The sequence below is a fragment of the Neovison vison genome, chromosome 1 (assembly GCF_020171115.1).
Source record: "Neovison vison isolate M4711 chromosome 1, ASM_NN_V1, whole genome shotgun sequence".
In the NCBI taxonomy this organism is placed as follows: domain Eukaryota; kingdom Metazoa; phylum Chordata; class Mammalia; order Carnivora; family Mustelidae; genus Neogale; species Neogale vison.
In genome coordinates this window covers 126,452,670-126,470,067 of record NC_058091.1, presented here as the reverse complement: position 1 = coordinate 126,470,067, position 17,398 = coordinate 126,452,670, and the positions used below count along the sequence as shown (strand labels likewise).

Sequence of the window (17,398 nt, the reverse complement as noted above, 5' to 3'; positions counted from 1 at the left end):
GATAAATAAAAAGGAATTCGCATCTAGTCGCACAATAGTAAAATAGCAATACATCAAGGAGAGAGAGAAAAAACCTGGGACAGCCAGAGATGAGACACATCACTCCAGAAGGGGAAAAGCTAAATGGGCAAAACCTCTCAACAGCAGTCGAGGAAGGCAGAAGACGGTGGAATGGCAGAGAAAATAATCTGCCATTTATATTTCTGCATTTAGCCAAATAATCTTTCAAGAATGAATGTGGAATCAAAGACATTTTGAGGTGAAAACGGAGATCACTATTAACAGAGCTGCCCTTCAAAAATGAACTATTGGGACTTCATCAAGATCAAAAGCTTTTGCACAGCAAAAGAAACAGTTAACAAAACCACAGACAACTGACAGGATGGGAGAAGACATTTGCAAATGACATATCAGATAAAGGGATAGTATCCAAAATCTATAAGGAACTTAACAAACTCAACACCAAAGAACAAATAATCCATTCAAGAAATGGGCAGAGGACATGAACAGACATTTCTGCAAAGAAGACATCCAGATGGCCAACAGACATGTGAAAAAGTGCTCCACATCACTCGGCATCAGGGAAATACAAATCAAAACCACAATGAGACACCACCTCACAGCAGTCAGAATGGCTAAAATTAACAGGTCAGGAAATGACAGATGATGGCGAGAATGCAGAGAAAGGGGAACCCTCCTACACTGTTGGTGGAAATGCAAGCTGGTGCAACCACTCTGGAAAACAGCATGGAGGTTCCTCAAAAAGTTGAAAACAGAGCTATCCTACAACCCAGCAATTGCACTACTACGTATTTACTGTAAAGATACAAATGTAGTTATCCGAAGGGGCACGTGCACCCAAATATTTATAGCAGCAATGTTCACAATAGCCAAAGTATGGAAAGAACCTAGATGTCCATCAACAGATGAATGGATAAAGAAGATGTGGTATATATATACAGTGGAATACTATGTAGCCATCAAAAGAAATTAAATCTTGCCATTTGCGATGATGTGGATGGAACTAGACGGTATTATGCTTAGCGAAATAAGTCAATTGGAGAAAGACAACTATCATATGATCTCACTGATATGAGGAAGTGGAGATGCAACGTGGGGGGTTTGGGGGGTGGGAAAAGAATAAATGAAACAAGATGGGATCAGGAGGGAGACAAACCATAAGAAACTCTTAATCTCACAAAACAAACTGAGGGTTGCTGGGAGTAGGGGACAGGGAGAGGGTGGTATTTGAATCAAACTATTTGTTGATGACACTGGGGAGGGTACGGACTATGGTGAGTGCTGTGAAGTATGTAAACCTGGCGATTCACAGACCTGTATCCCTGGGGCTAAAAATACATTATATGTTAATTAAAAAAATCAGAACTGCCTTTGAAAAACTTCTAAAAAATAACTCGAGAAGAAAGAGAAGTGAGCTTGGGAGGAATATCTGAGACGAAAGAAGGAAAGGGGAGTCAAGAAACTGAAGAACGTGTCCATAAGAGTGAAAACACACAAACATGCCAAGCTAATGAGAAAACAGAATGCTGGAACTTTTTTTTTATGTTAATATTAGTTCTGTGTGTAAAGGAAGCGAAAGGACAAGGCACAAGCTATGCTGCCTAAGGATTAAGGCAATTACTAATCAGCAAGGGGATAATCAGACTGTCCAACAGCAAACATCCTGCAAATCAGTAACATCATAATAATATTGGAAGTGGTCTAGTCTCAGGCTGGGTGGAGGGTCCTTGGGTGTATGTCCTGTTGTTAGACTTCACACGGTATGCCTGTTAAACATACCATTTTAAAACGTTTATGTAACCTTTGATATATATAAATCAACAAGAAGAAACAAAAAGACATGAATAGGTACAATACAGGAGAAGAAACTGCACTGGTGCATACATACGTAAAAAGATTCTCAATCCTATTAGAAAGAGGAAGATGCAAATTCTGTCCCCCAGTAAGGTACCATTTCACATCTGCTAGGAAGTCTGATGATTCCAAGTTTTTGTTGAGGATGTAAATTAAGGAATCTAATATGCTGGTGGTGGAAATGCATTTATGTAGTTGGAAAACAGCTGGTCACTTGCAACATGGTGTTTCTGCATATGACAATATTCAGCAAATCTCACATATGGGCCTATACCCCAGATGGACACTGCGGCTCATAGGCCCCAGGAGACATGCGCATGAATGTTCACAGTGACAGTGAAAACAGACCCACAGTCCATTGATAAAAGAGATGGAAAATAAAATACTGCTGCCCAGTAGAATATGATACAGCAGTATCAGGAAGGAAGCTTAGAAATTCAACATTCATTGAAAACAGCGAGTCACAGAAGATGATCTATAGTATGAAGTCACTTTGTATGGCCCGAAAACAAATAAAACTAAATTACATATTGTTTAGGAATATAAATAGGTGTGACAGAAGTGTTTTCCAAAAGGCATAGGGATGATCATAGGCCTCAGGCTAGAGACAGAGGTGGACTGGGGAGAAAGCATGAGGATACAGTGAAGGTACAAACAGTGATCAGTCTTAATGTGCCATGCAGGCTCATGGGTGTCTGTAAGTTACAGGGTCACATGTGTTGCATTATATGTATCAATCAATTAAATAAAATTCAATTATAAAATAATAAATTTACATAAAATATTATAGAATAAATTATAAAATAAAATTTAAATATATACTATATGCCTTATATAATATATAGTATAAATATATATTATTCATGTTTAATTTATATATTTATAAGATACACAAATAGATTTAATGTAAATATATCTATATTTAATATAATACAATGTTTTATTATTATATTTTAATGTTATTAATTGTACTGTAAGTGTAACATTTTCCACAAAATTATATATATTTTTATAAAATAAAAAAATTCTGCTGTGACAGGAAGGCTAAGATCTTTCAAGATCCAAGTTGGCTAATGTTCAATGTGAAGACATTTTTCTGGCTAACATGTAAATGCCTCCTCGGGATAGCGAGAGATTTCTCCAAGTGAATTAACTTAGTAAAAGCAGGCACTAGAGTGAGGGGGATCTATTAGTATGTAAATTCTGGGGCCTGGCTTCAGACTCTTAGGGACATTACTATCTAAATCTCAAGGGGCAGAAAAATCCGGCAGTAGCTGGGCAAGCAGATATTCACCACAAGAACTGTGGTTAAGCACACAGGCTCAGAAGTCAGCCTGGCTGGGTCTGAATCCAGCACTCGTGCTACCTCTGTGATCCTGAGCAATTTCCTTAACCTCTCTGTGTCAGTCTCCTCATCTGAAATATGAGAACTATAATAACCTGAGATAAAGAGTAAATAAGTGGGGCACCTGGGTGGCTCAGGGGGTTAAGCCTCTGCTTTCACCTCAAGTTGTGATCTCAGGGTCCTGGGATCAAGCCCCACATTGGGCTCTCTGATCAGCAGGGAGCCTGCTTCCCTCTCTCTCTCTCTCTGCCTGCCTCTCTGGCTATTTGTGATCTCTCTCTCTGTCAAATAAATAAATAAAATCTTTTAAAAAAAAGAGTAAATAAGTAACATATGAAATGTGGCAACAACAGTACCCAGCATATAACAAACACTCAAAAATATTCTATGTATTTATATACTTACTTCTGTTAACTTTTTTTTCAAGAGGAAGCCAGTTTTACCCCAAAGCATAATTTCCACCAAAAAATAAGTAGCAATTATGTTTCACAGTTAAGTTCCTAAAATAACTATTTGAATCAAACTATTTGTTGATGCAAAATAGATATAATTTGTATCCCCCCCAGAATGAATACATTTCTTTTTTTGAGCATATAATTTGTGCTAAGCACCAGAAGAAAACTCATTCACTATTAATTAGTGAATAAATCCAGTAAACATTATTTGAAGGGGGCTGAGCGTGGGTCACAGCATGTACAAATTTCAATGAGATTTGGTCTCTTGCCCTCAAGAGCCTTATCGTCTAGAGTTATAAACAACCTCTGTAGAAGAGTGGGATAGATGTGATGGAAGAGGCTGGGGGAGGACGATGGAGGGTTAGTGAGCTCAGACGGGCAATGGCAGGAAGTGGCAGTGGTGGTGGGCTTCCTGGAGGAGGTCTAAGTCTGCGAGAACAGAAGCCAGCAAGCAAATATGGGAGCCATGCCATCTACTACTGTCAGGAGTTTCCAGGTGTCCAGAGAAAAGGATGGGCACATGGGGGTAGAGGAGACCAAGCGGCACAGAAGGGCCTGGAAAGACAGGGCATCCAGGCTCATTCAAACTCTGTGAGCAAAGCAGAGGAGTCTGAACTCTACTTAACTGGAAAGCTATGCAAGACCTTGGAGGGTTTTCAAGTAAGATATAATGAGATTTACATCTTAGCAAACTACCATCCAAGCAGTTTGGAAAGTAGACTGAAAGGCGGTAAAGACAGGGCAGGCTGGAAAGTGCTGGTGGAGCTAAGTGGAGACAGATGGGGAGGCCTGGACCTGGGGCCTGGCAGGAGGAACGGAAAAGGTGAGACGGCTTCCAGACAGAGCTCAGCAGAACGCTGGAAGAACTCGGAGGACGGGAACACGACGCTGCAGACATGAAACGCTGGGCTTTATGGCAGACCTCCCAGCGGGGCCATCAACACAGGCTTCTTCGCTTGTCTGAGCCTCAGGTTGAGTCAGAAGTAGCTATGTTAACGTGAGCTCATAGCAGCCATCCCATACATCATAATTCAAATATTCTTTTGCAGAAGAAAAAATACATTCAACTGACTGTCGCTTAGCAAGGTGGGAAATGCAGCAGGAGGAGCAGGTGTGAAGGAACGATTATGACTTCGACTTCAGACACACTGAAGGTAAGGGGCCAGTGGGGCAACCAGGTAAGAAGAATAAACACAAAGTTGAATATCTGGAATTTGGGAGTCTGAGGACGCCAAGGGACGAGGGAAGTTTCTTGGGTGTAAGAACAGGAAGAGGAGCAGAGAGCTCCTTTCTGGATGGTGGCCAGATAGAGCAGGGAAGGTTTCGAACCAGAGAACAGGCAGAGGTAAGGGGAAAGCTGCGCACGTGGAGGTGAGAACCTCAAGCCAGAGGAAGTTTCAAGAAGAAGGGTGGGATCATGGGGCACCTGGGTGGCTCAGTGGGTTAAGCCTCTGCCTTCAGCTCAGGTCATGATCTCAGGGTCCTGGGATCGAGCCCCGCATCGGGCTCTCTGCTCGGCGGGGAGCCTGCTTCCCTCTCTCTCTCTGCCTGCCTCTCTGCCTACTTGTGATCTCTGTCTGTCAAATAAATACATAAAATCTTAAAAAAAAGAAGAAGAAGAGGAAGAAGGGTGGGATGAATATTACAGCATGTGTGTGTTTTCAAATGCTGCAGAACGACCAAGGAGCTGAAGGGCCATAAAGCATCCGAGGGGCTTGGCAGCAGAGAGGCCCGGGTTCCACAAGGCCGGTGGGTCGGACGCCACCCCCCAGCCCCGGCAAAAGTCAGGGAGAGAGTGGGGCATGAGGGAAGGGCCTGGTGGCCGGGAAGGGCCTGGTGGCCAGGAAGGGCAGCCGAAACACAGTCGAAACACAGCAGAAAGTAACAGAAAGAGGAGTGGGAGGTGAAGAGGGAGCTTCTCAGGATTTGTCTGCATAAAGGAGGGAAGTCAGACTCACTGAACATGTGGAGTTCACACAGTGGTGACTGAGGGAAAGGTGTCATAGGGTGAGAGCGCCCAGGACAATCGGCCCTCTGACAGGATGCGCGAAGCGCTCCAGAGCCCGAGAGGCACAAGCATCCACCTGGTGCTCGGCGCTGGGCCGCAAGAGCTCGGATGGTGGCTGAAGCAGCCATGTGTGGTGAGGACGCTGGGCTGGGCAGGAGGCCACGGAGGCAAGCACGGGAGCAGACGCCGAGGCGGAGAGGCACAAAGGAGCAGGCCTGTTTCAGGAACAGCAGCTGTTCAACGTGGGAGCCGCACAGGAAGGCTGAGGGGAAAGGAGCAGCTGGCTACGGGGCGGGCCGGGCCCAGGTGCTTGGATGTCACTGAAGTCACTGAAGGAATTTAAGTCACAGGCTTTTGCCTTAGTGAGGAGACTCTTCTATGGAAGACCAACCGCCCTCAGAGGCCAAGGGTCTGAAGCAGGAAAACGGGCAGGAGGAGAGGAGGGGTTGCCTCCCAGGGGACCTGGCCCCACTCACTGAGACAGAGATTATGGGCTGGGGTATGGGAAGAGTCGAGAGTCATGAGGTAGCGAGTTCAAGGCAGACACACTGGTTACAGGCTATCTGGAGGAAGGTGCTCAGTCAGTAGACAGAAATCCAGCTCCGGGGCTCAGGAGGAGTCTGGCTAAAGAGTGGCTGAGAGAACATCACCCCTAGTCATAGCAGAAGCTGTGAGATGTCTGCTCCGGCGAGCACCCAGTATCTCTCGGGCGTGGGTGCTGGCTACGCTGGCGTGAGCCCCCAGCTCAGAGATTATAGCTGGACTCTAGACGGAACAAGGAGCAACTAAAAGGGGTAAAAGCAGGAGGCTGGACAGTTAAACCTTAAATAACGACCCAGAAAGGGGATGGGTTTCTTATTTCCCTTTTCTTCCTTTGGGTCTCAACTTTGAGACACAGGGTGAGGGGAGAATCACACATGTGGCTGGGGGTTGCTGAAAGCGAAACTTCAGAAGACCCCTAGAGTTAGCCAGGGACCAGGACCAGGTTCCCCTGCTGGAGGAAAACTGTTTCTCTCTCTCTCTTTCTTCCTACTCTAGTCCATGGGCCTGCACTACTAGTCTGGTGGCTGGCAGGCCCCTAAAACCCCAAGAGAACACTATCTCTCTGATTGAAGGTACCAGAAAAAAGGGGACCATAGTAATCAAAATCCCTGTTCTTTCTTCTATCTCTTTTCTCTGGCTGTTTTTCCCTAAAGATGGCTCCAGTTGCATGAACTGCACAATAGCGGGGGATCAGGGGGACGCTGAGACCTGTCTTTCTGAGGGAAGTCTGTGCTTCTGGTCATAGGAGCTGGGTCCCTAATTCTGCATATGAACTGATAAAATGGTTCAAGTCCTGGGATCACCCCTGAGTTCTCTGTGCCTGGGAAAGATGCAAAAAAGCATTCAGCATAAGCGTCAAGAACTGAACAACCGTATGAACCACTACCTACGTCCCAGCATAGCCTGAGTGGGGTTTGTGTGGGGCAGACACGAGGAAGTGTAGCACAGTCTTCAAGAATGGACCTGATGCTGGAACTACAGCTAAACAGAATTTGCAGTATGAACCTACCTAGGCTGACTGCATGCCAAAAAAAAAAAAAAATATATATATATATATATATATATATATATATATCAACATTCCTCAGAGTTTTAACAGGATATGGAGTCACAACATAGTACAGTAAAAACAATCCCAAATTAAGCAAAGTACAAAACCAACAAATAAATAAATGAAGAAACTCTACAACCCCTAAAGAAGCAAATCTGAGGGCGCCTGGGTGGCTCAGTGGGTTAAGCCGCTGCCTTCGGCTCAGGTCATGATCTCAGGGTCCTGGGATCGAGGCCCGCATCGGGCTCTCTGCTCAGCAGGGAGCCTGCTTCCTCCTCTCTCTCTGCCTGCCTCTCTGCCTGCTTGTGATCTCTGTCAAATAAATAAATAAAATCTTAAAAAAAAAATGTTTAAAAAAGAAGCAAATCTGACCAATTCTCAAGGGAAAAGACAACCAGCAAATGCTGACCCTAAGATGACCCAGACATCGGCATTATCAGACAGAGAAGGCAGGCATTGTCACAGGCATCTCCATTCCCTTTACAGGATTTTCTTCCCTCTGAACCTGGTAGGGATACAACAAGGACAAGCAGGAGTACTGATTAGGATGGGTGACTGCTTCAGACTCATCATTTAAGAGGTTCACGGTCCTTTCCCAAACAGTGCAAAGAACTAAGATTCTGTAACAGAACACTGCCATTTCATGGCTTACTTAAATCAGGTGACTTGCAGAACCAGCTGAATAAAACTAGACTTGTCATATTCAAGTGCCTGGGTCTGCAAATGTTTTCTGTCAAGGGCCAGAGAGTATTTTTGGCTTTGCAAGCCAAAAGGCAAAATCCAAGGTATTAGGTAGGTAGATTTAAGGTGAGAGATCTCTGACCTGCTTGACCACAACTGCCTGAGCCTGGCCATCTGGGATCCAGTAGAAACATACTCATAATAAAAAGCCATCAGATTGAAGAAGAGGGTCCTGGCGGGTCAAGCTGGCAGATGCTGGTGATACAGTAGCCCAGGGGAGTTTTGTGTTTTGCCCCAGACACCTCCAGATTCCAATGTGCCCTTCTTTTCTCCCAAGAGCTGAGAAGTTTCAGTTTGGTCAGCCTGCTGGAGGCTAAGCAAGTACCAATTTGCTGACCACAATCCCACAGCTGGGTGCCGGGAATGGCCAGCAGTCACCAGTGTGTAAGCAGCCACTAGCACAAGCCCTGGGCAGCAAATCTGGGTGCAGAGGAGGAAACGGGGATGGAGGGGGCACCCCTACTTCATCTCTAGGCCTGACGGCACTGGTCTTCTCCATCGTTGCTTAGCCTTACAAAAACAGATGGGCTGGATTTGGCCCGCAGGCTGTAATTTGCCAGGCCCTGTTCTCTTGCTTCTAAAAACTTCAAAGATAAGCTTGAAGGACAACCTTATGAGATGTGAACAGCACAAAATTTCTTTATCAAAATATAAGGTTTCATATTTGAATACAATGTTCCTTTTTACGCTCCCATAATTTTAAATGAGGTTCTGAAGAACACTTTCCATCAAGCCCTCCCTCCTTGTAGTTCACTATCAGTAGTCAGAAATGTGAACGTGGATTTTCTAGAACCTTCTCCTGAGTCACTAAGGTGTCGCTTCTGCAAATCCCACAGCTGGGTGGAAAGTGTTAAGACACAGGCTGGTTGAACTGCAGGACTTTTCTGAGACCTCGTGACTTTTCCAACTCAGAGTTGAGAACTGAAAGCAGATGAGACAGGACTGACTTGTCAATACACATTGAAGTTAAGTCCCGAGAAGGGGAGAGCAAAGGTGCCATTGTCATGACATCTCGGATTCGTGAAACCTACCCTGATAAATCTTCTCATCTTCATCAGTCACGTAGGCATTGGCTCCCCAGATCACCATCTTGTTGATGTATGATGGGTATTTTGCAGCCGCAATGAGAGAGGTGATGCCACCATCACTCCACCCCAGCAGAGACACCATCTGAAACTTCAGCGTCTGCAAGGAATACAGCGAAACACATAGCATAGCCGACTGCTCCTCTATGCTAAAGGAATCCCGTAACTGATAATCATCAAAATCAATACAGCTGTGAGGTTTGGAGCAGCCGTTGGCAATTAAAGAAAAATGCTAGACTGTCATTTGATGATGCAAATGTGTTTTCCTAAATTAGTTTTGGGGTAAATATAAGTATCGTAAAATCCTAAGTAACTCTGAAACTAATAATGCAGTATATATTCATTAAATTTTTTTTAAAAGATTTTATTTATTTATTTGACAGAGAGAGATCACAAGTAGGCAGAGAGGCAGGCAGAGAGAGAGGAAGGGAAGCAGGCTCCCCGCTGAGCAGAGAGCCCGATGCGGGCCTCGATCCCAGGACCCTGAGATCATGCCCTGAGCCGAAGGCAGCGGCTTAACACACTGAGCCACCCAAGCGCCCATCATTAAATTTAATTTTTAAAAAAACCCCTAAGTACAGAGTATTGTTTTGAATTAATGAGGGAACCACATCTTCTGGTTGGACAGAATCTATGGAAACAGTGGCGATCAGCTGTCCTTGGGAATGACAAGTAACATGTGCACACACACCCACGCCTGAGCGAAGGCTTTGAGAACAGTCATGCAGATTAGAGAGGGAAACTTAATATTTACTGGGTGGAATGAAGTCATTGCATCTGATAAAACCACTGACTGCAACTGTGGGAAGAACGGGGTGGAGGAGAATGGTGTCACGGGGAGGTTATGTTCATCCTTAAATCAATCAGGCTCTGAAAACGTGTTCGACAGGGAAACTGAATTAAGATTACATCTGAGAGATGCTGCCTCGAAGTAAAAATAGAATGATTTGGAAAATGAAAGATTTAACAAATATCAGCCCAAGATGCTGATATACATTGCTATAAGTAGCATGGATAATCATTTGGCTCTATCTTGTAAAAGGAACATCTGTGTCTTCTACACCCCAGCATTGTCCCCTAGATATGCAAGAAACTCCTACACCTGTGCACCAGGGGACAGGTCCAGGGGTGCCCATACCACATTGTTTAAAAGAGACCAAAATGTCCACGGATAAAACAGCATTTCCTGCACTGCTGTTTATGATCACACAAAAAAGCAATTTAAAAATTTGAGTATTTATCTGCCATTAGAGAGAGGTAAGACAGGGCACCCCCACAATGGAATAATGTGTGACGATTATAAGACTTACTTGAACCCATTATTTATTTACATGGAAGTATCTCCTTGACAAATTGTTCAAAGAACAGTAATTTGGAAAAACATTATGGGTAAGGATGATGCCGTCATACAAAACTGTGTACTTATATATGTAATGAGACTGCCTGGAGGGGAACCCCCTTGTCCTGTTGGTGGGAATGCAAACTGGGGCAGCTGCTCTGGAAAACAGAATGGAGACTCCTCAAAAAGTTAAAAATAGAGCTACCCTATGACCCAGCAATTACACTACTAGGTATTTATCTCAAGGATACACAGTGATTCAAAGGGACACAGGCACCCCAATGTTTATAGCAGCAGTGTCTACAATTGCCAAAATAAGAAAAGAGCCCAGAAGTCTATCAACGGATGAATGGATAAAGAAGATGTGGTCTATACATACAATGGAATATCCCTCAGCCATCAAAAAGAATGAAATCTTTTTTATTCCACTGCCATTTGCAATAACATGGAAGAAACTAGAGGGGATTATGCTGAGCAAAATACAGACAAATACTGTATGATTTCATATACTATATGATTCCAAATGTGGAATTTAAGAAACAAAACAAATGAATAGAGGGGAAGGGAAGGAAAAATAAAATAAGATGAAAACAGAGAGGGAGACAAACCATAAGAGCCTCTTAACTCTAGGAAACAAACTGAGGGTCACTGGAGGGGAGGTAGGTGGAAGGATGGGGTGACTGGGTGATGGGCATTACAGAGGGTACAAGATGTCATGAGCACTGGGTGTTTTATGCAACTGATGAATCCCTAAATTCTACCTCTGAAATTAATAATACACTATATGTTAACTAGATTGAAAAAAAAAAAGATTGGCTAGAAAGGCAGTCTTAAAGTCATAGCAAGAGTATCTCTAAATAGTTGGATTGTGGGATATTTCTACTTCCTAATTCATACCTATTTGAACTCCCTGAACTTTCTGCAGGAATTACACAGTATTACTCTTATAGAAATAAAAAAAAACCAAAATGGATGAAGACATGCCCAGCTCTCCTCCCTCCTCTGGGCTCTTCCCTAAGAGACCCACCTTCATCAAATCAACAGCATCTTTTGCATCCCTTTCAAAAAAGTCCGCTGGGAAGTCTCGATCTGGGGGTCTGGAATGTCCATATCCTCGAGGATCCCAGGCAACCACTGTGAAGAGCTTCTTATTCAGGTTCTGGATCTGGGGTCCAAAATCAGTCTCTCCACTTCCTAAAAATAGCCACTCGGTTACCCTCAGTTGAATGATTTCATTATTTCAAGCACATTAAGGTAAAAGCAGAAACAACTGCAATCTTAAAACAAAGTAACTAGTTTCTACTCAAAAGTTGGACAGCAGGATGCAGTCAGCAAAGTAGCCTTGTGATAATAAATAAAATCCATTTCCTGAGACGCTGACTTCCTTTCCTGGTAGAGTTCAGACTTGCCTTTTGTCTCCTCCTAGTGGCTACTTTGAGGATTCATTTGATCCTTTATTACTTCAGCACTTTTGATACATTCCCAGTTAATCTTCCTTAAAAAAATTTTTTTAATAAAAAAAAAAAAAGAAATTCATGAAACTGCATAGAAATTTACTTACTAATATGGTATGCTTCTGGGTGATTTTTTTTTCTTTTTAAAAAGTGACTGTTACAAATGAGAGAGATCCCAGTATTATCTGTCAACGAATTTATATGATTTGATCCAAGTTATTCAAAGTAGAATTTTAAATTCCCAGGTTTTTTTTTAACTAGGCTAATGTGAACAGGCCTGCAGATTTTATTTTCTGGCTATAAGTAAGCACCAGAAAACTCAACTAAAACATTAAAATGAGAGGGAGGGCAGGGTGTGGAGGGGAGTAATCGGATTCACTTGTTTCATTCAAACAACAGCATGTTAACAAGTAGAACCCCGTTTTTGAGGCTGTGGTGGAGCTCACTGGCAGTTCCCAGCCTGCCCACGAGGTCATGGCCACGGTGTGCAAACACCTACCGTGTGTGGCATGGAAGGTTCTAAGGAGCCCAGTCCAGGGGCGAGTCAGCATTTTGTTTTTAAAGTCTGCTTAGCTGGTAAGGGCTTGTAGCTCAGGCCACACACAGATACCAAACATCTTGCTTGATAAAGTAGTTATTGTTACAAAATGTCTTCTAAGATGGTATTTAACAATATCAAGGACCACCATTCTTTCTGGGAAGATCTACCTTTCTGAATTTCAGGTAAATATCAGAAAACCTAAGGCAAAAATATAAATGGAGAGGGTGTCTGGGTGGTTCAGTTAGTTTAATGTCCAACTCTGGATCTCAGCTCAGGTCTTGACCTGTTTGTGAGATCAAGTCCTGTGTTGAACTCCACACAAGGTATGGAGCCTACTTGAAAAAAAAACGTCATGGTCTCAGGGTCCTAGGATCGAGCCCCGCATCAGGCTTTCTGCTCAGCAGGGAGTCTGCTTTCACCTCTCTCTCTCTCTCTCTCTGCCTGCCTCTCTACCTACTTGTGATCTCTGTCTGTCAAATAAATAAATAAAATCTTTAAAAAAAAAAAACAACAAAACTTAGATATGTATCACATTGCTACAATGTTGCTATAATACATATATTGTATGTGTATACAATGTTTCATATATATATACATAGTATACATATGTTTTTGCACATATATATGTCTTCTACACACAAACACACACGTGTGTATATAAGTTTGGAAAGGCATTTTAGCATTTAACTTTTACAAGAAAATAAATCACAAGGAAATAGTATATATTAGTATTATTTAACTAAATTAAAACAATACCAAAACCCTTAAAAGCAAATTTGAGTGTCCTGGAATCACTGGACATTATCTCCCTGAGCTGGATACAGGTAAATTACTTATCTGGAAGATAAAATCGGGATCCATTTGGCTTTACTATGCTCCATTCATGCCAATCTAATTTTGATTTCCAAAAAGCTTTAAATTAAGTCTTGCTCTTAGCTCTTATTTTAATTGAGCATATAATCAACTGCAACAAGGGGATTAATCCACCTTCTAGCACTGGCAGTCTTGCATCCTGGAATCCCTCAATTCCAGGCTCACTGGGATGGTTGGTCAGTAGCTCATCTAGTTAGTCGATACCTTCTGCCCACACCCTTCTCCTTGACTCCTGGCATCCTCCCAAATTATAGGTAACTACAGGGTGTAACTGCATGAAAACAACAACAACAACTGGGTATTTAAGGGAATAAAGAATACATATAGTAAGTTACCTTTCTTTTCTGTCACTTAAATTTGTAGCAAATATTAAAGCATTTAACAAAGCACTAAAATCAATAATCAATATTTGGCATCTAATAACCTGAATACATCATAGACTACACAGCACACAAATTCCATTAAAAAACTTCCAGACCCAGCATTCCAGGAAGCAGGAGGACTGCATGCTCTCCCTCTCCCGTCTGCTGATAATGCAAATGGACGCCATTCACAGCCACTTTGGCAGAGGTTACTGAGGTGCTGCAAGAGAAAAATCCCACCCCCAAAGAAAGATTAATTAGCAGTATAAACGTAATGTGAACAAACTGCCCTTATCTATACCCGAGTCAACTCCAGTACCCTTCTCAGTCTTCTTGGATTCCTTTGATTTGTGCTTAAGTTTCCCAAACCTAACAGGGGACCACTCACTAGACTGCCGGTCTGAACTATGCCTTCACGTTTGAATGCCCTACACCGCCAGCCCGGGGCTTACCCTATGACAGTACTGAGAGGTCGCTGAAATCAATGGCCATACACCCTCAAGGGCTCACACTTGGTGAGCTGGAAGCCAGTGGTGCCAAGAATGCAGGCGGACACGAGCTTCACTCAATGACATGCGAGGTTGAGCAACCAGGACACAGAGCCTGGAGTCACTGGTCAGGACCTTTGCAGGTCTAGAGGGGTGGCCTGGGACTTCTGTTGCATGGCAGTGTTCCTTGGGGCAAGTCTGATCTCAGGAGTCCACAGAGAAGGACTTGGTTCCTAGGCAGTCTTTTAGGCATATGGCTTGTCATGTTCTCTGGTCAGTTACCGCAGGGCTCTTGGAGGGAATGCCTGTCTGCACTGCTACGGCCGGCCTGGTTTTTAACATGTTGCAATATGTGTGTTGATGATTAAACATGGGGGTCCATAACCTTCCGTGTCAAGAGCGCTCCCTGGGCCGCTGACCCTCCTTAGCCCAACACTACCCATGACATAGTATCTAACTGGACATGCTGGCATAGGAGTGTGCCCAGGTCTGTTTGGACTGATGAGTGTACTGACCACATCAAGGGTACCGCTCTGATGAACCTTTCCTCTGCGGCTCTTCCAGAACCTCCAGAATGACTATGCAGGGATACATAGCAATAAACACACACAAGACTCCTGAATCAGGCTCTAAAAGCCTCCCACGGATTTCCCAGGTGGCTGGGTGACGTGCAGAAAGGACATTTTGGCATGCCAGGACAGATGCTGGAAGGAGGTGCTCCTCTTCTCCTGGCAGAATGTTAAGGAATTTAAATTAACCACTGCCCCCCTTTTCTTTAGGTATTTTCTACCCCTATTACCTGTTTGCAATTAGTCAAAATGCTTAAAGAAATGAAGCATTTTTTAAAAAATGAGGTCCTTGGCGCCTGGGTGGCTCAGTGAGTTAAGCATCTGCCTTTGGCTCAGGTCATGACCCCAGGGTCCTGGGACTGAGCCCTGCATTGGGCTCCCTGCTTAGCGGGAAGTCTGCTTCTCCCTTTGCCCCTCCCCCCCATTCATGCGCACTCTCTCTCTCTCTCTCTTTCTCTCTCTCTCTCAAAAATTAAAACTTCTTATGAGAATGCAGAAACAAATGTGTTATATGCGGGTACATTAAGTCTTAACACAATTTCTGCAAAAGTAACAGAATTGGGTGGTAATAAATCCTGACATAACTATAAGCTCCTTATCTACAGAGAAATCATGAAGAGCAATAATAAAGCCACTGAGCAACAGTGCTATCATACTGACACTGCCAAGTTCTTCGAGTCATTCATTTTCACTGTTAAGGTGGCTCTAGGATCCAGATAAAGGCAAATAATACTCTGGGAATAAAGATTCACCTCTGCAAACATTAACTGACATATTCATTTTTGCCCACAGTCTAGCAGGAGAGAAGATAAAGAGACAAGAGATTCCCTCTGCAAACCACCAGGGAGAGAAGGTGATGACCGAGGCCAGGAGCACAACGAGCACGGCTAGAACTACTTAGTAGGATTTCCCATATTCACCACCCAGAAATGAGGCAGCAACTAGTTAGAGATGACCTGTATTCACATGGCTAATGTTAGCGATGACGTGTGCCTTTGTTGCACCTCGTGTCCTAAGATTTTTGAGGGGCTCCCCTTCCTTGCCGCATTCAAGGACATGCATATAGGAATCATGTTGTGCAGGGAAGATGGCACATACAATGAGAGGAACCCCACTCCCCACGGCATCTTTCTCAACATCCAAGACAGTAGGATTTTGTGGCTGGACACTGCTGACTCTCCCTGTCTGCAAGTGTTCGGGTCTCCGGCAAGGGCACTGCCATAATAGGCATCCTTTCCTTCAGCTTTCATGATCATTCCAAAGTCTCTAATGCAAAAAAACCTCTAACCTCCCTTTGCGTTTTGCTGTATTTGTGTTTTGGTTCCCCATTCCAAACTTTACCCCCCAATTATCCCCATCCCATCTTTTCGTTGCCCAAGATGAAGGCAAAAACAAAACCATGTGGTCTAGAATTTGGCTTAATAGGAACTCAATGTCAGGGAGGTTACTAAGGCAGAAGACTTTGAAGATAGTTTTAGAAGAAAGACAGAGACCATATGGGGTTTAGCAGAGGTAACTGGAGAAGAGTGAAAGAAGTAGCATTTGAGTTGAACTTCCAAAAGGAGTAAAATTTTGAAAAAAAGATTATGGTGTGGAGAGTTTTTCTGGAAGAAGAAATAGCATGATCGAAGGCCCAGAGCAAGGGACATATTTATGTGGGGACAAGGCAGTGTTCAGCCTGGCAGGAGTGTGGAGAGTCAGACAGGGAGAAAGGTTTGGGCTGAATGCTGAAGAGGTCCGCAGCTAGGCTAAGGAAAAATAACATGTCCCTAGTGTCTTGTCATCAACATCCTATGTGTCCCCATACCAGAGATACCTGCCCCACTGTCACATCAGCCCACACCATGGGGTTAATGAAGGCTGTCAACAACCTTTCATCGATCTCCAGGTTAGGGAAACAGGACAGGGAAGTGTTTATGAACAAAAGTAAATCAAAGCAAATCAATTTCAAATGCAAGAAAAAAATTTTATTTAAAAAAAAAGTTGCTGAATTAAAAAAATAGTTATCAAATCATTTACTGAATGATTTATTTATCATCAATAGAACACTGAAATGAGGGAAGCATTCTTCTCTCCAGCTTAGCAAGGGGCTCTTAGACAGTATGTCAGGCCTCATTTTATGTGTCTGTTGATTGAAAATCTGGCTACAGAGAGACCAGGCTTCAGTGGCCCTGAAATGTGCACTATTACTTGACCCACAATCAAGAGACCAAATTTCCCAAACTGTCACACAGGAAAGAGGATACAAAACTTCAGAAAATTTAAAGACCAAAAATGAATATTTCCTTCGGGGTGTCCATCCATCTTTACCACCACTTTCTCCCTGCTAGTAATTAGTTCACTAACTCGATGCATAAAAATGGAGTTTTAGGGGGGGTGGGAGGTTGGGGTACCAGGTGGTGGGTGTTATAGAGGGCACGGCTTGCATGGAGCACTGGGTGTGGTGAAAAAATAATGAATAATGTTTTTCTGAAAATAAATAAATTGGAAAAAAAATAAAAAAAATAAAAATGTAGTTTGAAAAAAAATTTTTTAAATATCTAATTAAAATTTAAAAAATGGAGTTTTAGGGGTACCTGGGTGGCTCAGTGGGTTAAAGTCCCTGCCTTTGGCTCAGGTCATGATCCGAGCGTCTTGGGATCGAGCCCCACATCGGGGACTCTCCTCAG

At 43.4% G+C, this 17,398-nt stretch overlaps 1 protein-coding gene across 1 annotated transcript in view; it reads right to left on the bottom strand.

Annotated features, from left to right (window-relative positions):
• The window catches only part of BPHL (biphenyl hydrolase like), a 37,180-nt gene that overhangs the window by 16,510 nt on the left and 3,272 nt on the right, over positions 1 to 17,398 (bottom strand). Inside the window, exons 2-4 of the mRNA XM_044258061.1 lie at positions 13,789 to 13,892; positions 11,470 to 11,636; positions 9,050 to 9,203 (exon numbers count right to left, since the gene is read on the bottom strand). Coding sequence (XP_044113996.1) covers positions 9,050 to 9,203; positions 11,470 to 11,636; positions 13,789 to 13,892 — 425 coding nt within the window. The remainder of the gene's footprint in view (positions 1 to 9,049; positions 9,204 to 11,469; positions 11,637 to 13,788; positions 13,893 to 17,398) is intronic.